Source organism: Miscanthus floridulus, chromosome 15 (assembly GCF_019320115.1).
Source record: "Miscanthus floridulus cultivar M001 chromosome 15, ASM1932011v1, whole genome shotgun sequence".
Classification (NCBI taxonomy): Eukaryota; Viridiplantae; Streptophyta; class Magnoliopsida; order Poales; family Poaceae; genus Miscanthus; species Miscanthus floridulus.
The window spans coordinates 79,091,705-79,112,169 of record NC_089594.1 but is presented as its reverse complement, the minus strand read 5'-3'; the positions used below and the strand labels follow the sequence as shown (position 1 = coordinate 79,112,169).

Genomic DNA, 20,465 nt, shown 5'->3' with positions numbered 1-20,465 from the left:
TTCTGACCCTTTCCGTGGTTAAGGTCGCAAAAGATTGGAGTGCGGGCAAGCTAATTCTGATCATGCTGGTGAGCAAAGACACCATAGCCATCAGGGTGTGGGTTTCTCGCAGTCCTACCAGTTATACTCAGGAATTGTTCCCGTAAATCAAGCTCCTAGGATTTAACGTAAAAAAGGAGGGCGTGCATAGAGAAAGTTTGTTGGGTAAATGAGCTCACATTAGCCCCTGACTGAGGTCCAACCCTCTGCCATTTTTAGGGGTCAGATGTCATGAAAGATCGGGGATTTTAATGACAAAACTGATAAGAGAACGTATGTATTTATTTAGGGGTAAAAACGACATAGCTGCTTGATGTTCCAAGCATTGGTGAAGACCTCATCGTCGATGGTTTTCAGCTTGTAGACGCCTGGCCAGAGTACTTCCACGATGACGTGTGGCCCCTCCTAGGGTGGGGAGAGCTTGTGGCAGTCCTTGTTGCTCTATACAAGACAAATGATCAGGTTCCCAATGTTGAAGGCTCCGCACTGCACTCGTTGGCTGTGGTACTGCCGCAACACCTGTTGGTACTTGGCTGAGTGGAGGAGGGCAACATCATGTGCTTTGTCTAGTTGGTCCATGGCATCCTCATGGGATGCCTTGGCTCCCTATTCATCATATGCCCTATTCCTTGGCACTCCATAGTCGAGGTCGGTTGGGAGGATGGCCTCAGAACTGTAGACCATGAAGAAATGCGTGTAGCCGGTGGCTTGACTGGGAGTTGTCCATAGGCTCCAGAGTACTACGAGGAGCTCGGTGACCCAACGCGCACCGAACTAGTTCAACCAATTGAAGATCCTAGGCTTGATGCCCTATAGGACCATGTCGTTTGCACGCTCGACCTGCCCATTCGTTCGAGGGTGCGTGATGGCGGCCCAATCGACCCAGATGTGGTATTCATCATAGAATCGAAGGAACTTCTTTCTAGTGAACTGTGTGTCCTTATCTATGTGCTAGAGTCCGGTACTCCAAAGCAATGGATGATGTCGAGGAAGAGCAAAATGGCTTGCTTGGACTTGATCGCGGAGATCGGCCGAGCTTCTATCCATTTTGTGAACTTGTCTATGGTGACAAGCAAGTGGGTGAATCCTCCAGGTGCCTTCTTGAGAGGTCCAACCAGATCGAGCCCCTAGACCATGAAGGGCCATGTGATGGGGATCATCTGGAGTGCCTGGGCCAGGAGGTAAGTTTGCCGAGCATAGTACTGACACCCTTCACAGGTGCGCACGATCTGCTTGGCATCGGCTACTATAGTGGGCCAGTAGAAGACCTATCAAAATGCATTTCCAACAAAGGTTCTAGGCATGGCGTGGTGACCATAGACCCTACTATGGATATCACTCAACAAAAACTTCCCCTGCTCAATGGGGATGCAGCGCTGCAGGATCCTGGTGTGGCTTCATTTGAAGAGTTCACCCTCCACAAGGATAAAGGACTTGGCACGGCGTGTGAGCCATCGAGCCTCCACCTTGTCCATCAATAGTGTGTCATGGAGTAGGTAGTTGAGGTAGAGCGTGCTCTAGTCGATCAGAGGGTTAGGCTCTGTTATTGGATCTTGTTCAATCTCCATGACCTCGGGGCCGGACGAAGACGAGGGTTGGTTAGCCCCTAAGGATGGATCGGGCAGAGCGTCATTGGCCTGTTCCAACCCTTCATAGAGCATCGAGGGCTTGTGTTGGTCACTGATGAAGACACCTATTGGCACCGACTCGACTAGATGCCACCTTTGCAAACACGTCGGCCGCCTCGAGATGTGATTGAGTTTGAGGCCATCGAATTTGTCCTCCAGCCATTAAACTTCTTGGTAGTATGCAGCCATCTTGGCATCGTGATAGCTTGACTCCTTCATGACTTGGTCCACGACCAGTTGGGAGTCACCACGAACGTCGAGGCATCAGATGCCCAACTCGATGGCGATGCGTAGGCCATTGAGGAGTGCTTCATACTTTGCCACATTATTGGATGAGGGCAAATGGAGACAAACCATGTACCTCATGCATACCCTAAGGGGTGATACAAAGACTAGCCCCACATTGGCGCCCTTCTTCATCAGCGATCCGTCAAAGTACATCATCCAGTACTCTTGATCAACGACCGTTGATGGCATTTGGACCTCAGTTTACTCTGCGATGAAATTAGCTAATACCTGGGACTTGATGGCCGTCTGAGGGGCATATGAAATGCCTTGATCCATCAGCTCGAGTGCCCATTTCGTGGTTCTCTTCGTGCCATCCTGGCTTTACACGACCTCACCGAGGGGGAATGATGTCACGACCGTCATTGGGTGTGATTCGAAGTAGTGGCGTAGCTTCCTTTTGGTGATGAGGATGGTGTACAGGAGCTTCTGGATTTGGGAGTAGCAGGTCTTAGAGTCAGATAGTACCTCGCTAATGAAGTACATAGAGCGTTGCACCTTGAAGGTGTGTCCCTCTTCTTCTCACTCCACTACCAGGGTGGCACTTACCACTTGTGTGGTACCGCGATGTAGAGTAGAAGGTGCTCACCCTCGGTGGGAGGAACCAAGATTAGGGCCTTTGTCAGGAGATGCTTAACCATGTAATGTGCTTCCTGGGCCTTAGAGGTCCATTCAAAGTGATCGGCCTTCTTTAGAAGTCAATAAAGGGGGAGGCCTCATTCGTCGAGGCGTGATATGAAGTGGCTGAGTGTGGCGAGGCACCCTGTGACTCGTTGAACCCCCTTTATGTTCTAAATTGGGCCCATCCTTGTGATGGCTAAGATTTTCTCTAGGTTGGCTTCGATGCCATGCTCGGAGATGATGAAGTCGAGCGGCATACCCCTCGGGACCCCAAAACAAACTTCTCGGGATTGAGTTTGATGTCATTGGCTCAGAGTTTTGCAAAGGTTTGCTCTAGATCGATAATGAGGTGGTTAGCCTGTTTGGACTTAACCATGATGTCATCAACGTAGGCCTCAATGGTCCACCTAATGAGGTCCCCAAAACAATTGAGCATACAATGCTGGTAGGTAGCCCCAGTGTTCTTCAGACCGAATGGCATTGAGACATAGCAAAACAATCCAAAGGGGGTGATGAAAGATGTCGCGAGCTAGTCGAACTCTTTCGTCGTGATTTGATGGTACCCAGAGTACGCATCAAGAAAGCAAAGGGTTTCGCACCCTGAGGTAGAGTCAACTATTTGGTCTATGCATGGCAAAGGAAATAGATCCTTTGGGCATGCTTTGTTGAGACCCGTATAGTCGACACACATCCTCCATTTCCCACTCTTCTTTTGTACAAGGACGGGATTGGCTAACCACTCTAGGCAGTATCCTTCCTTGATGAATCTGACCGTTGAAAGTTTTGCTATCTCCTCGCCGATGGCCCTATGTTTCTCCTCGTCAAATCGACACAGGCGTTGCTTCACCGGCTTGGAGCCTGGGTGGATCTTCAAGGTATGCTCGGTGACTTCCCTCGGAATGCCTGGCATGTTTGAGGGTTTCCACGTGAAGATGTCTCTGTTAGAACGGAGGAAGCCGACGAGCGTGCCTTCCTATTTGGAGGAAAGCATGGTACCAACACACACTATTTTACCCTTGGTGCTCCTAGGGTCTATGAGGACTTCTTTAGAGCCCTCTATAGGCTCAAACAACCCAGTTGACTTCTTGGCATCGGGCACTTCTTCGATCACCTCCTCCCTGAGGGCGGCGAGCTCTTCAAAGGCGATGATTGCTGTGGCATGACCGTGGCACTCGACCTTACACTCATAGGCACGCTGGAAGGAGGTGCCAATGGTGATGACCCCACCGGGGCTCGATAGTTTTAGCTTGAGGTATGTATAGTTGGGGACAGCCATGAACTTCGCATATCATGGACGTCCTAGGATGGCGTGGAAGGTTCCAGGGAACCCAACCACCTCAAAGGTGAGGGTTCCCATCCTATAATTGAACTAATCCCCAAAGATAACAAGAAGATCGATCTACCCAAGTGGCATGACCTGCTTTTTAGGCATGATGCCATGGAAAGGTGCTCGGGTTGGGCAGAGGCGTGTCCAGTCAATGCCCATTTCGTCGAGCGTATTGGCGTACATGATGTTGAGGCCACTGCCTCCATCCATCAGTACTTTGGTGAGCCACTTTGGACTGATGATTAGGTCGACCACAAGCGGATATCTCCCCAGATGCAGGACGCTCTCTAGGTGGTCGGTTCGATCGAAGGTTATGGCGGCCTCTGACCACTGGAGGAAGGTAGGTGTGGCCAATTTGGTCGTATAGACCTTGCGGCGTGTGACCTTCTAACGCCGCTTGGAGTCATAGGCCGCTGATCCTCCAAAGATCATGAGATAATCATCCGGTGTTGGAAAGCCATCGTCCTTCTCCTCGGCATCGTCCATGGTGAGGGTAGGGTCCTTTTTGTGCTCCTCTTTGTTGGAACCTCAAGACAAGAACCGTCACATGAGGCTGTAGTCCTTGTACAGATGCTTCACCGGGGAAGCATGGTTCGGGCATGGCCCCTCGAGTAGTTTTTCAAAGTGGTTTAGAGTGCCCTCCATGGGCTTCTGACCACCCTTGAGGTAAGCAGCTGCCATGAGCGAGTCCCCGTGCTGTTGCTTCTTATTCTTCCTTTTAGCAGAATGATTGGAGGTGCCTTTGCCGATGCCCTCGTCCCACCTCGCCTTGCCATCAAGATGATTGAAGATCGCTCCGACCACCTCTTCTCCTAAGGCATGGCTAGTGGCGATGTCCAGAAGTTCCTTGGTGGTTCATGGGCCCTTGCATCCTAGCTTATAAAATAAAGACTCATAGGTAGTCCTAGACAGGAAAGCTCCTATAACATCAGCATCGGCGACGTTAGGTAGCTTGTTGCACTATCAGGAGAAGCACCGGATGTATTGATGGAGGATTTCACTGGCCTTCTGTTAGTATTTCTTGAGGTCCCATGGGTTCCCAGGGCGCTTGTATGTGCCCTAGAAGTTCCCCACAAAGATCTCCTTTAGATCCACCCAACTCTGGATTGTGTTGGACGGCAGGTGTTCCAACCACGCTTGTGTCGAATCGGCTAAGAATAGTGGAAGGTTGTGGATAATGAAGTCGTCATTATCTACACCACCAACATGACAGGCAAGCCGATAGTCTTTGAGCCATAATCCAGGGTTTATTTCCCTAGAGTACTTTGGGAAATTGGTCGGTGGTCGATACCTTGGTGGGAAAGCGGCGTTGAGGATGTGACGGCCAAAGGCCTGAGGGCCCAGAAGGCTGAGGCTCAGTCTTTGGTCCTCGCTGCTGTCATAGTGTCCACTGTGACAAGGATGATAGCCACGGTGGGCTCCTTCCCTCAGGTTGCCATATGTACGTCTATGGGCATCGAGGGTGTTGCGTGTGTTGTGGTTGCGGCTAAGACGTTGATGTACTAGGACCGCGACGTGCTGCCTGCTGCCCTATTGTGCCTGGTGGACCAATGTGTCCCTACTAGGCTGCTTGGAGAGCGTGCATTGGCTAGTGTCAAGCTCATGTCACTGAGACAACAAGCTCTCTGCCTGCTGCACCACCGCCCGCTCGAGCAGCGTGCGAATCTCATGGTGGGCCCGACGATCCTCGGGCATCGTAGCCTCTAAAAGGCCATGGAGCAGGGCCGCTGTAGTGGCGATGTTCTAGCTAGCCCGGGTGAAGTGAGGAAGGGCTTCATCATCGGTGATGATCCTTCGATGCACATTGTGGGCCATGGCGCGTGCGCGCTCACCATCTCCACGGTGCTTGATCTCCTGATCAAGCTCTGTGCATTCCTGCTCGAGCTGGAGTCATGCATCCTCGATCTTCCATTGTCGAGCTTTTTAGCTGCTCCACTCTTATGCGTGGTGGGGCCACTATCTCCCCCTTGACCTTGTCGCTGAGGTTGTCTATCGAGGTAGCCTCCTCTTCGAGAACGCTTTCGACGTGTCCCTCGGGGGTACCTACCATGAAGCATTCCCAAGAGGGGTGATGGCTCCCCTAGCTAGAGTCAGAGTCAGAGGGCAACCCTGGCTCCTCTGTGAGGAGGCCATGGAGAGATTCTATGACTTGTTTGATCACTCCAACGAACTCATTGTTCATGGAGAATGGGATCATGCGCTGTGCCACAAGGTGGCTAGCGGTCGCCGTGGCATTGCGGAGACTAAATGGAAGCACCATCGAGGCGCTCCATGTAGGATGTTCTAGAGAGAGGGTGAGGTGGCACGGATCCTCTCTAGACGGCTGAGGTCCTAGGGAGATGCCATGCTAGCGCTCAAGTCTCCCATAGTTGAGGCCGATGGAGGGGAGAGGTTGGACGGCGGTGTGAGCTAATGCCAACTCTCCTCCCACCGTGACGATGAAGTCTAGGTCACTAAAGCACATGTGTACGCCTGGGACCCAGCTGATTCTATGGCCAGCCATCCATGGCCTGATATTAATCATCAGAACACGCAAAGGTCCCCTACCTAGCGTGCCAACCATTGGTGTTTCGAGTAAACAACAACTAGTAAATTTGTATTTGTTGTGCGTTAGGCCCAGATGGTGTGCTAAAAGACACAAGGTTTATACTGGTTTGGGCAGAATATCCCTACGTTGAGTTTGCTGCCGTTGCTCGTGTTATTAGAACTGAAAGGTTCATAGTAGGGGTACAAACGGTCGAGAGAGGGACAGGTCCCAAGTCTCTGATGGAAAGGTCAAAAGGGTGCTGAGAGCTTGGTTGCTCCTCAGCTGTGTGTGAAGTGGTGTGTAATGTGTTGAATCGATCTGTCCCCTTAGTGGGGTGCCCTACCCTCCCTTTTATAGATCAAGGGGGAGTAAGGATTACAGATGGGAGAAAGCGGAAAAAATAGAGGCCAAGAAGGTCCTTCAAAGGTGCCAGGTCTTCCTTTGCCTTTGAGCCTATCCTGCTGACATGGCAGACGGTGCCAAGGATAGCACGTTCGTTGATCCTGATAGGGCCATGCTCTAGCTTCGTTCAGCAAGTGGTCACGTCCCATCCCACTCCAACGGGCGGTGCGACGCATCAGGGTGCCGAACCGTGACCCTACGGGGAGCAGATGGCATAGAGACCCCACGTTCGTTACTATAAATGGCATGAGTTTCCTCTTGGACCATAGTGGTTATCATATGTTTCTGTCAGGATTCATGTCCGAGGGTAAATGCCAGCGCCCATAACATTATAGGACAAATGTTGGCACCCACAACACTATTTGGGCTCTGACATGCCTGAAAGGGCCTAAAGCGCCCATCTGGTCATATCTTGATGGTACTTTCCTGTAGATGTGCATGGCATGGTCCTCGATATTGTAGTTGACTTGAGTGCCCTGCCTTGTCTGCATGCGTAGTTACGAAGGAGTAGCGCACGGATGTCGGGCGAGGCGGAGCCTACCCTTGGACGTCGGGTGAGACAAAGCCCAGCCCCTAGACGTCAGGTGAGGCAGAGCCACCCCCGGATGTTGGGCGAGGTAGAGCCAGCCCCTAGACATCAAGCGAGGCAGAGCCAGCCCTTGGTCATTGGGCGAGGTGGAGCCTGCCCTTGGATGTCGGGCGAGGCAAAGCCTAGCCCCTAGACGTCAAAAGAGGTGGAGCCTACCCTCGGACATCAGGCGAGGTGGAGCCAACCCCCGAACGTCAGGCGAGGTGGAGCCAACCCTTAGTCATCGAGCGAGGTGGAGTTTGCCCTCAGATGTCGGGCGAGGTGGAGCCTACCCTTGGACGTCGGGCGAGGTAGAGCTTAGCCCCTAGACGTCGAGAGAGGCGGAGCCTGCCCCTAGACATTGAGCGAGGCGGAGTCAGTCCTCAGTTGTCGGGTGAGGCGGAGTCTACCCTCAGTAGTTGGGCGAGGTGGAGCCTGCCCTCAGACATCGGGCAAGGCAGAGCTAGCCCCTAGACATTGGGCGAGGCGGAGCCAGCCCTCAATCATCGAGTGAGGCCGAGTCTGCCCTCAAACGTTGAGTGAGGCGGAGCCTACTCCTAGACGTCGGGTGAGGTGAAGTCTGCCCCTAGACATCAGGCGAGGCGGAGCTAGCCCTCAGTCATTGGGCAAGGTGGAGTCTGCCCTCGGACATCGGGCGAGGCAAAGCCTGCTCCTAGACATCGAGCGAGGTGGAGTTTGCCCCTAGACGTCGGGCGAGGCGGAGCCAACCTTTGGCCATTTGGGCAAGAAGTGCAGTTGCGTTCTTGTCTATGCGGAAGCATCAACGTTTGATGGTTATTAGCTCCTCCTCTTTGGGTACCCTGGTATTCGGTCCCCAACACTGCTCATGTTGAAGCCTCTCCTGATCTTGCCTCTATTCCTATGGTCTGTGAGTTCCTGAATGTCTTTCCTAAAGATCTACTTGGGTTGCCATCAGATAGAGATGTGGAGTTCTCCATTGAGTTAGAGCCTGGCACTGCTCCTATCTCCTGATGCCCGTACCGCATGGCCCTGAAGGAATTGGCTAAAATCAAGAAACAATTAGAAGAGTTGTTAGAAAAGGGATTCATCCATCCTAGCTCTTCATCATAGGGTTGTCTAGCCATTTTTGTCAAGAAGGATGGCACTCTTTGGATGTGTGTGGATTACCGCCCTCTCAATGCGGTAACCATTAAGAACAAGTAGCTTTTACCTCGTATTGATACTTTGTTCGATCAACTAGCTAGTGCCAAGGTGTTCTCCAAGATTGATCTCCGTTCAGGCTATCATCAAATCAAGATTAGACCACAAGATATACCAAAGATAGCTTTTTCTACTAGGTATGGGCTATATGAATACCTAATCATGTCTTTTGGTCTCACCAATGCTCCTGTATTTTTTATGTATCTCATGAACTCAGTCTTTATGCTAGAGTTGGATAAATTTGTGGTGGTATTCATTGATGATATCTTGATATATTCCAAGAATAAGGAAGAGTACGCCCAACACCTTTGGATAGTGCTGACTCGATTGAGGGAACACAAGCTGTATGCTAAATTCAGCAAGTGTGAATTTTGGTTAGATCGAGTGCAGTTTTTTGGGCATGTTCTGACTCCTGATGGCATCTCTATAGATCCAGGCAAGGTGCAAGATGTGCTAAATTGGAAGTCTCCCAAGTCAATGCACCAAATTCATTAGTTCCTTGGTCTTGCTGGATACTATCGGTGCTTCATTCTAGATTTCTCCAAAATAGCTCAGCCAATGACCAAGCTGCTCTAGAAAGATGCTAGATTTGTTTGGAGCTCGGCTTGTGAAGAAGCTGTCGATACAGAAAGTGACTAACTAGTGAATATTTGTAGTTTTGCTGTACGTTGTGATCGGAGGTGGCCTAGCACTCAATGACACAGGATTTATACTAGTTCAGACAACGTGCCCTACGTCTAGTCGGGGTCGGTCGATGACTTTATTCCTGAGCCTAAGTGCTCGAAGTTTGTTGTGGGGTTACAAACGAGAAGGAGAAAGATAGAGTGTACAAGAGGCCAGGTTGGCTCTGGTCGGAAGGGCCGAGAGCGATGGGGACTCTGCTATGAGCTAAGTGTTCAAGCGCGTGCTTGAGGTCTGAACCTTACGGTTTTGTGGTTGTGAGCTATTGGACTAATGAATCTAAAGGAACTGAGCTTGGATGATTCGGTCTTTTTGTTGGAGGAAGCGCACCCCCTTTTATAGATGAAGGGAATGGCTTTACAAGTGAGAGGGTGAGGGTACATATGCTGCCGAGCCTTGTTGCCCACGCCTACCGAGCCTTGTTGCCCACACCGGCGGGTACAAGATAGTGGTAGGCGCCTACAATACTGTTGTTGTCGTTGTAGAATGTCAGATGCACACAGGAGGTCGTGCTGCCTTTTTTAGGGATGGTGGACGTCGGTACCTGTAAATACTGTTTGATGCCTAGAGACATGTGAGGAGTCTCGCTATGTTCATCCGGTACGGTAAATCCTGGTGCCCATACCGTTATCGATGTCTAGAGACACGCGGGGGGGTCTTTCCGTATGGGGGTTTTAGCGGCCCCTACAATACTGTAGAGGGAGATATCGGCGCCTACAATACTGTTTATGTCAGGTGGCTGCAGAGTACTGTTCTGTGCAGTGTATGGTCCCTGGTACAGTGGTTTTAACTTATGAGCCTTGCCTTGCCTTTCTCCGCACGTCTTCTAGTTCCTACCGAGCGGGCGTCCCCGGTCGGATGGCGCCAGTCGGCTCTGAGTGCGCCGATCGGAGAACAGCGGTGAGCAGGGTTCCTACGAGCCCCGGTCGAAGGGACGCGGGGTCAGAGTTGGAAGTAGGGCTCGGGGCAGGCCGTCCGGAGACGGCTGGAGCCTGAATCGAGCGCTCCGGTCGAATAGATGGACCGAAGTAGCTGATGAGCGGGCGTTGCTCTTCTTGGGCCTGGCCTTCCGGTCGGTTGCTGGACCGCCCCTTTGCCCTGTTGTTTTTTAGACTCTTGGGCCGAGTCTTGGCGTAGAAGTCGGTCTCCGAGGGGCCCTGGGTTTATGAACCCGACAGAAGCCTTCCAAGCCTTGAAGCAATTTCTGACCACTGCTCCTGTCCTGGCCCAACCAGATATTGACAGACCTTTTGATGTATATTGTGATGCCTTAAAGACAGGGTTGGGATGTGTGCTTATGCAGGTTGGGCGTGTGATAGCTTATGCTTCACGCCAACTGAAAAAGCACGAAGTGAATTACCCCACCCATGATTTAGAGCTGGCTGCTGTGGTGCACGCTCTAAAAATTTGGAGGCACTATCTATTGGAAAATAAAGTACATATTTTTACAGATCATAAGAGCCTCAAATATATCTTCACTCAGTCCGAGTTAAACATGAGGCAAAGGAGATGGTTAGAATTAATCAAGGATTATAACTTGGAGGTTCATTATCATCCCGGCAAAGCTAATGTGGTAGCTAATGCTTTGAGCCAGAAGTCATATTAGGTTGAAGAAACACCCTTGTCTCTCAACCATGCTGAGGTGCTAGCTCATATTGCTTTAGTCTCAGAATTACTTGCGTAGATTATTATAGAGCAAAGGCAAGACACTTTAGAAATTCCTCACATCAAGAAATTAATTACAGAAGGATGTGGTCCTCAGTTTAGTATTGATGAGCAAGGCGTAGTGAGGTGCTGAGAAGGAAGATTTTGAATGAAGCTCACCATTTCAAATTGTCTATTTATCCTGACAGTAACAAGATGTACCATGATTTAGCTGTCTCGTAACTACGCACGTGCACGAACCTAGTTATTACAAAAGGTAATTAAAGTCACAACTTCCATGGAAATTGTTTGATATATATATATATATATATATATATATATATATATATATATATATATATATATATAGAACTACTATCCTATAGCTGGCTGCAGAATAACTTATTCTGTAGCCACTTTGAGTTACGATAATTACTATGTTAATTTACGAGATTTACAGTAACTCCTTACTAAGTGGTTTACTATAACGTTATGGTAAATATTCCCATGTGTTATAGTAACCCAACTATCGTAAATATGTATTGACATTATAGTAAATTAGTATATAAAATTATGGTAAATAGAGGTGGCTACAGAATAACTTATTTTGTAGCCGGCTGTTGAATATATATATATATATATATATATATATAGGGAGAGGCTATTCAGCAGCCGGCTACAAAATAAGTTATTCTGTAGCCACCTCTATTTACCATAATTTTATATACTAATTTACTATAATGTCAATACATATTTACGATAGTTGGGTTACTATAACACATGGGAATATTTACCATAACGTTATAGTAAACCACTTAGTAAGGAGTTACTGTAAATCTCGTAAATTAACATAGTAATTATCGTAACTCAAAGTGGCTACAGAATAAGTTATTCTGCAGCCAGCTATAGGATAGTAGTTCTATATATATATATATATATATATATATATATATATATATATATATATATATATATATATATAACTACTATCCTGTAGCTGGCTACAGAATAACTTATTCCGTAGCCACTTTGAGTTACGATAATTACTATGTTATTTTACGAGATTATAGTAACTCCTTACTAAGTGGTTTAATATAACGTTATGGTAAATATCCCCATGTGTTATAGTAACCCAACTATCGTAAATATGTATTTATATTATGGTAAATTAGTATATAAAATTATAGTAAATGGAGGTGGCTACAGAATAACTTATTTTGTAGCCGGCTACTGAATAGCCTCTCCCTATATATATATATATATATATATAGAACTACTATCCTGTAGCTGGCTACAGAATAACTTATTCTGTAGCCACTTTGAGTTATGATAATTACTATGTTAATTTACGAGATTATAGTAACTCCTTACTAAGTGGTTTAATATAACGTTATGGTAAATATCCCCATGTGTTATAGTAACCCAACTATCGTAAATATGTATTGACATTATGGTAAATTAGTATATAAAATTATAGTAAATGGAGGTGGCTACAGAATAACTTATTTTGTAGCCGGCTACTGAATAGCCTCTCCCTATATATATATATATATATATATATATATATATATATATATATATATATATATATATATATATATATATATATATATATATATATATATATATATATATATACACACGTCTTTTTAAGTGTCGTTGCTGCCTACATGGGTAGAGCCATTGCTGATCCAAAAATCGAAATTCAATTAATTTTCGATCAACTCACCACCGCTTGTCTAGTCCAGCATCTCCTTTGTAATGAGCCTAGCAGGGGCTTATCCTCTCTCTTTCTTATCTCTTCCCTCCTCGTTTCTCTGCTTTCCTACTACTTTTCTCATAAAAAATGGATGAAGGGCTCCATTGCTTTGTGGGGGGCAGCTGGATGACTGGATCTGTCCCTGGTGTCTTTCCACGTGATTCACCACGTGTATCAAATATGGCCTAGTAGTTTGATTATATCGTGATTTTGGTAATTTAATGGTGACGGTTAATGAACTAACATGTTTTTTTCAGCATATCCTGCTAGAGAGTGAAAAGCTGCAGAAACTTGTCGTTTGCTAGTAGCTGGTTGCTCTTTTGCTACCCTTTTCCTGTCCCTAGTACATAGATCTTTTCTCACTGATGAGTGGTAAGCTCTTTATTTACCAGCAATGTTAATGTGAAGGCATCTCGAATAATGCACTCGTGTAACTGTCGCCAACAAGAAGACTTATATGGACACCTAAGCCTAAAATAGATAACAAAGACCTAAAAATAACCTCCAACAGACTATCTATACGTAAGATCTATTTTAGGTTGTCTGATAGACACAACCCAAATAAAAACATCCTTTCTTCTAAAAACTCATTTACAGAAATGATTCTCTTTTGGCTCCTGTTATTGGAGAAGATACCGAATGTGTATTAAACCCTTTGACTGTAACGCTACTCAAAGGTCAAATGGGTCTTGTATTTTAAGTGTTGTTGTTGGAGATAGTCTAATGGTAATGGCTATGTCTCTATATTGCTAAACTAAATTTAATGGTTGACAAAATAGCATCTCGATTAATGCACTCGTAGCACAATGCACCAGCACGAGGTATGCCTTTGACTTGTATGACCGTACCATAGGCCCAATACCTTCCACGGTACGGTAGTAGTATAATCCTCCCCCTTTTCCTCACATGACATGCTTCTTCTCATCCATACGAGAAACCATAATTAGGTGTTAAACCATGATCTACAACAGCCACAATCATTCCTACGAAGCATCAATAAAACATCCTACGTATCCAGCGCGCCAGAGGAATAGAGCAACCATGATAGCAATAGTTATTCAGCTGACGAGCACACCAAAGTTTCAAAGTTTACAGCAGATACCAACAGCAGCACTAAAAATGACAGCTGGAAGTGAAGGTTCAAGGTTCTATCATCACCATAGGTATTAGCAGTGACTGGCAACAGAAAACAGAACGATAAACAGTAGTAGAGAATTGGACCTCTATTATCACCAGAACGTCATGCTGTCACATATCACAGCACAGACCTGGATTATGCAAGTTTTTGACAGGGTTAATCAGTGTATACAATGTTAACAAGCAGTAATTCCACAGGTGGGAACTTCTAGTGTATTTACAGCCAGTCTCCTGTATCACTTTCATCTTTTCCTTCCCTTCTACAGAAAGACAATACCAGAAGAAAAATATTTCTTCTGATTACCATGAACATCCCTTCAAATCTCGACCGTCTTCAGAATGATGTTTCAGCATTCTTCCATGTCAGATCCCTAAACTACTGAAATTAATACACCACAGATCCACCAGTATTTTGATCACAGGACGAATAGCACACTGGTTCACAGCTAAACTCATGGGATGCTGGAAAGAGAACCAAGTTCAACAGTGACATGTGTTATACCTATTCGTTCGAGTGTTTCATTTTCACCCACTTTCTCCTTTCGAACAAAAAATAGTTATCCATCCAGGCAAATTGTTGGTCAGTCTATTTACATTCATCAAGCCTTGTACTATTGCCTTCTTTCCAATGTTGTAGTCACCTAGACCCCGATGCATAATGCCACACCCTCATGATGATCTTCGCCAACTTTTAATTCCCTTTTGAGGCAGTTTGAACGGGCTCCAGCTTTTCCTGCGCTTTGGGCTGTCAGCAAAGACGCCTGATGCCAGTGCCTGCTGAAGCCACAGTTCAAATTCATCTTCAGGGATCATCTCTGCGTCCAAGCTGAAGGGATACCGGGAACTGTAGGATCTCTGAGGCATCCTATCTGTGCCAACCATGTTTACCATAAAAGTTGGACCATGAGTGTTAGGCTTACACTCCATTCCCTGGATAATCAACAACAGTAAAATCAGTTAGAGAAGTAAATTCATATTCCTTTAAATGGAACAATGAAGCATTTCATGTGAATATTCAAAGCTGCAAGTCATACATCAAAATAGCAACAGTAAAGTCGGTTAGATCGAGCCAGACACTCACCTGGCAGGTAGCCCACTCAGACACATCAAATATTTTGCTCTCAGCACAAACAAAGGCTCGTGGTATTTCCATCTGAAGTGAAAAATGCACATTGCTCAAATACAAATACAAATACAAATACAATGAACTAAAAAAACTGAGTATCTCAGGACATTCATCATTAGAAAATAGGCATTCTAGAATTGAGTAGCTTCCAAAGGTTCTGAATATTCAGAATTAGAATTATTTGACTCGTGAGACAAATAAGAGATAGAAGCTGAATGACCAAGACCAAGGTACTTTAGGAATCCACCTATATAGCAACTTAAAATATTTGACATAGTCAGATGTCTTAAATACTTGGCCTGTTACTAAATTGGTGTAACCTCAAACAAAACATTAGCCTAAAAAAAGCATAAGACTAGCTTATAGTTGAAAACAAAAGATGGCAAGAACCCATACTTGTCTCTGTAAACACAAAGATTCACATCAGCAGAACTACAGAATTCACACAATTGTCAATTGTGATTTTATTTACTTCGCTCCAATTGTTTGAAACCACTCCATACAAGTTTTCAGCAGTTAAATTACAAAAAAAAAAAAAAAAAAAAAAAAAAAAAAAAAACTGTTCATAAGTTCTTCCATATAATAAATTGTAAAAGCAAGACATCAATGTACCTTGACGGAGGATGAAAATCTGGTTTCAACCCATCCATCTCCATCCTTGGCTTGATGAAACTGATCACAGCCCTACATCCACATAATTCCTACTAATTAACTGCAATGATACCCAATCAATCGAAAAGTACCCTCAAAAGTCCATACTGGGTGACTAACCTGACAGAATCTTGCTCTTGTTTTGCTTCTCTTGGTGCATATCCATATATGGAAATTACCACACTTAGTGCACTGTATGCGCCTGGACTCGTCTGGGAGAAACTCTACACCACTCTTTAAAAAAAAAAGAGTCTATGAGATAAGTTTATTTAAAGTGAATTGCTTCATCACATCCATTAGACCACTCAAGTGAAAAATACCATTGTTGTGTCCAGACATGTGGACCCAGGGCCCACCTGCCAGTCTCACAAGCAGTAGTATTTCCCAGTTTGTGCATCTTTGCAATGGCACCATGCTAATTTCTCAGTAAGTTACACTATACACTTGAATAACTGACCAGATATACATAGAAACCACCGGATATATATAGAAAGAGGCCAAAGGGCGCCTAGTTCAATCGGTTAGGTGGCCCGGCGGCACTCCTCAGGTCCTGAGTTCGACTCCCCGTGGGAGCGAATTTCAGGCTGAGGTTAAAAAAATCCCCTCGCCCGTCCCATGTGCCAAAGCGCAGTAATGGTCCGGCCCGGAGTCTGGTCCGGCCTGTGGCCCGTGTGTGTGCGCCTTGAGTGCCGCATGGCCCAGGTCCGGCAGACGCCTTCTCACTGGCCAAGGATACCGCTGCATCAGGATGTGGACGGGGGTTCGGGGGTTTTCTCGATCTGTGTGAGAAGATCTTCTTCTTAAAAGGAAAACCCGGGGGCCGTCATAACCCCCCGCAGGTCGAGTTTTTTTTATATATAGAAAGAGAAATATAATTGTATGTCAACAGAGATAAGAAACCACCTGTTGAGAGACAACACGTGATCTCGGAGTCATTTTCAGTGATTCTTCTTTCCTCAGTTGTTCATCATAGCTGTTTTTCTTTGTGAGATCAGAGAGAACCTGCAGGAAGGTATGACTACACAAGTTAACTTCATCAAGAATCAGAAAGGTAATAAAGAAAAGATACACTACTGGATTAAACAATAATCTAGACAACGAAAAGTCAAAGCATAAACATCTGAACAAATACTTGCCTCATAAGCTGATTGAAGCTTTTTGAATGATTCACAAGCCAATGGATTTCCCATATTTTTATCAGGATGTACAAGCAGGACCTAGAGAAACAAAAGACAAGACTGTAAAAAAGAGGACAGTAATATGAATTTCTATTGTATATGGGGTTGTGATGTAGTACCATTCTGTGATATTCTTTTTTCAAGGTCTTTTGATCAATGCTTCTATTACGAGGTACGCCCAAAACTTCATAATGGTTTGAACCATCCGTTATCCTCTTAATCTCATCCAATGAACTAGAATCAGATTTCACTACTTTACTAGGAGGTTCCTCTTTTTGTACATGTAACACATCTTGGATGGGTGCTGAGCAGTATGGCTTCGCCGAAGACACGGTCTCAGGTTCACTATCAGGAACCGGTGGGAATTCACAACTACGATAGAACTCATCCATAACTGGATCAGAATCCTTCATGTCTTGAAACTGGCTTTCTTCAGTGCTTCCTTCGTATCCTTGCGCTAACTTATTAAGAAGATCATTTGTCAAGAAAGAAAGGTTGAGTGTCAAGAAGACTCCGAGCCACCCAACACGAACAGCCACAGAATAAATAGCATATGAAGTCAAAACAGGTATCACATATCGAGCATGTTTCAAAGAGCACATACAACCTGCATTAATGCATAGAAGCCTATCATCAGGTGTAAGCATAAAAAAAAAAAGACTACGGGAAAAAAGAAACAGGTTAGGGACTTGTAGGAAATATAAGCATTCTCAGGAACAGATTTGTAAGTTTAAATAAACAAACCTCCAGCAACCAGAAGCATTCCTGTAATCCAAAAGTAGCCATACATCCACATTATTAATATCCCAAACAGCCCAACAATGAAAAGGCCAGGTGTATAGCCCATATAGTGAACAACTGCAGCAGCAGCCCCCTGAAATATTGAGCTATTAAAAAATTAGCAAACAACATACCTTCAGATACTTTCTAATCCTATAAATCTAAATATGAAATCGTGTGTCCTTACTTGCAAGTAAAAGCTACATATTATACAAGTACATTTGATAACAATGAACTACGCAGTCAGCATGAAAATGTCAAAACCTAGCAGTGAAAAAATATCAGGGGACCTAGCATTAGGATTCTTTAGTTTTATTTTGTCTCTACTGCTTGAATTCATGTATGACTTACCTAGTGCAATCTAGCTGAAAAGGTTTAACATTCTTCCGTATTAATTAAGCCCACTACAGTTCACAACTGGGGTTACAAGCAGATAGAAACTCAAACTATGGCAGAGGCATAAGTGCAAATTAGAGTTAATCCATCTACGGTCTTGTTTGGATGTACGTGTATCCATCTCAATCCGTGTGTGTTGGACTGGGTAAATTCCACCCCAACCCACTCCAACACACATGGATTGAGGTGGATACATGTGCATCCAAACAAGACCTACAATGAAAAGTATGCTATGTTCATAGGTATTAACATTTCAATTAATCAAACAAACAGTAGTTACTGCACGATGGAACAACAGAACATCAACTTTCTAGCATTTTGCTGAGATAGGATCCTCGCAGGGTACATATTACAGACACGATGCATTCTCACAAATAGCAAGTCGGTTTATGAAGGATGGAGTAGCATAGCATCATTCTAGCATAGTAAGATATATTCACATAACAGGATTAGTAGGTCAGGTCATACTCAATCCGAAAGTTGTGTTTCATCACTATCCTAACTTTGGTAGCAAAACAAACTAGACAGAACTAAGTAGTGCAAAAGAAACTTAAAACGCAGCAGTTCACATATGTTACTTCTAAAGTAGCGAGAATCATGTTTCATCACCATCCTACCTTTGGTAGCAAAACAAACTAGATAGAACTAAGTAGTAGTATTAAAGAAGTTGAGAACGCAGTGTGCAGTCCATAGATGTTCTTTGGTAGCAAAACAAACTATATAGAACTAAGTAGCATAGTATAAAAGAAGTTGAAAACGCAGTGTGCAGTTCATAGATGTTACTTCGCGATAGCATAGAAGAAGCTTACTACTAAAAGCTTTACACAAACATTTAGCAGCAACACATGAAGGCAACCAGTGGTGGCACAGTTTAGGCCATCCTATCCTATTTGTTTCACCATCCATCAGGCAACACTTTAACCACTTTCGTAAAGAAATGTAACCTCACATGCAACGCAAAGTTGGACAGCAAAAGCAGCACATGTCAAGATTTAGAATCCATCACCCAAAATCCTTATCCGGTAAATCAAATCTGAGCTAAAGGTTGAGAAGCAACAAGACAAAGACAAGTAGGATTTGCGGACTAGCACGAACCAGGCTAAGAATCGCGTAGAGGGCGCACGCCGGCGAGGTCATGCAGACGAAGAAGCTCCAGAGGATGACGAAGACGGCGGCGGGGCCGAGGCTGGCCACCGCAAGCACCCCGCGCGCCGTACACCCGCGCCATTGCCGCAGCGCGGCGAGCGCGAGGCGCGAGGAGGTGGCGCACGCCCGGGACACGGCGGGCCAGTGCCGGTCGACCAGGAAGGCGAGGCGCTCCCTGCTGCCGCACGCCGCCGTGTGCGCCCACGCCAGGATGTGCTTCTGGGATAGCACCCACATCCACGCCTGCTTCCACAGCCCCAAATCCGCCATGGACTGGGAGCCGCAAGAAACGCCGAAATCCAATCGGAAAATGCTCAATCCAGGGACCACGAGAGCTCCACCATCTCCCCCCAACCGAATTCAAAAAATATTCCTCCACGAGAACCGAAGCAGCAGCTCAGTCGCAAGAATCTGCTTCCCCCAAACCTCTCCAATCCAAGAGCTTCAAGAAGAGGAATGGATAAGCGCCTGAAGCAGCTCAAGAACTAGCCAAGAACCACCGCCGCTCCCCAAGCGGGTCCGAGCCAGACACGCCCGAGCACAAACCGGACCGAGCCGAGCCCTAAACCCAGTTGCCGCCACCTCAGCTAAATTGGCCGGGGACGGCAGGAGCTCCCTGGAAGCCGCCGCTTTAAGATAGGTAACGACGAGAAACCCCCGGGGGAGCCTCAGAAAGGCGCCATCTTTCGCGGGGGGGCTGCGGGTCGCCGACACCTGCGGATGCCGGATGGATCTCGCGCCGGTGAGTCGGCGGGGTGCGGGGGTAAAATAGACGGGAATCCGAGCTTTGGCGCAGCCGGCGTCGCTCTCTTTTGCTGGTGCTGGTGCTTCGCTCGCTCGCTGGCTTTTGCTGCGCTTGGCTTGGGCGCTTGCTTGGCTCGTGACAAAAGAAGGATTGCGGTGGAGCTAAAAGGGAAAAGAGAAGACCAAGGAGAGATCTTGCAAAAGAGGGCAGGGGGAGAAAGATGAAGAAGAGAGACAGGATTAGGGATAAGTTGGGAGCAGTGAGAGTGGGAGAGAGGAGAGGAGACACTGTTGATTGCTAATGGAACGGGGAGGCATGGGCAGAGCAGAGGAGAGGAGCAGTGCAGGGGTGCTCAAATGCTCAATGCTGATGGATATAGGATTGGTGGTTAGAGGGAAAAGAGAGTGTTTTGTTCCGCAGACTGCAGAGGAGAGAAAGCTTTGAGAAGCTACCAATTGATTGAGTAACAGTGACACCAGCAGCAGGATGATGAGTGACTATGAATGAGTGGTGACAGTGACCGTGATTTTTTGGCAATTTTATGAGTTTGGGAGATTTTTTAATAACTCTTTCGTTTAATTAATGATGATGAGAATGGAAACTAATACTGGTTCAAAAAATTGGTATGCCAATAGTACTGGAT

At 46.1% G+C, this 20,465-nt stretch overlaps 1 protein-coding gene across 2 annotated transcripts; it reads right to left on the bottom strand.

Moving 5' to 3' along the window:
• Positions 1 to 13,871: 13,871 nt before the first annotated feature.
• LOC136508377 (uncharacterized) lies at positions 13,872 to 20,216 on the bottom strand. 2 transcript variants are annotated; one of them, XM_066503041.1, is made up of 9 exons: positions 19,027 to 20,213; positions 17,500 to 17,629; positions 16,875 to 17,362; positions 16,714 to 16,794; positions 16,481 to 16,579; positions 15,698 to 15,811; positions 15,539 to 15,610; positions 14,882 to 14,953; positions 13,872 to 14,730 (listed from the first exon to the last, which is right to left on the bottom strand). In XM_066503041.1, the coding sequence occupies exons 1-9, from the start codon at positions 19,345 to 19,347 to the stop codon at positions 14,470 to 14,472; spliced, it is 1,638 nt and encodes a 545-aa protein (XP_066359138.1). In that variant the 5' UTR covers positions 19,348 to 20,213; the 3' UTR covers positions 13,872 to 14,469. The 2 variants fall into 2 exon arrangements, with proteins under 2 accessions (XP_066359138.1, XP_066359139.1); XM_066503042.1 differs by having other exon boundaries at positions 14,539 to 14,730; positions 15,698 to 15,801; positions 19,027 to 20,216.
• Positions 20,217 to 20,465: the final 249 nt, after the last annotated feature.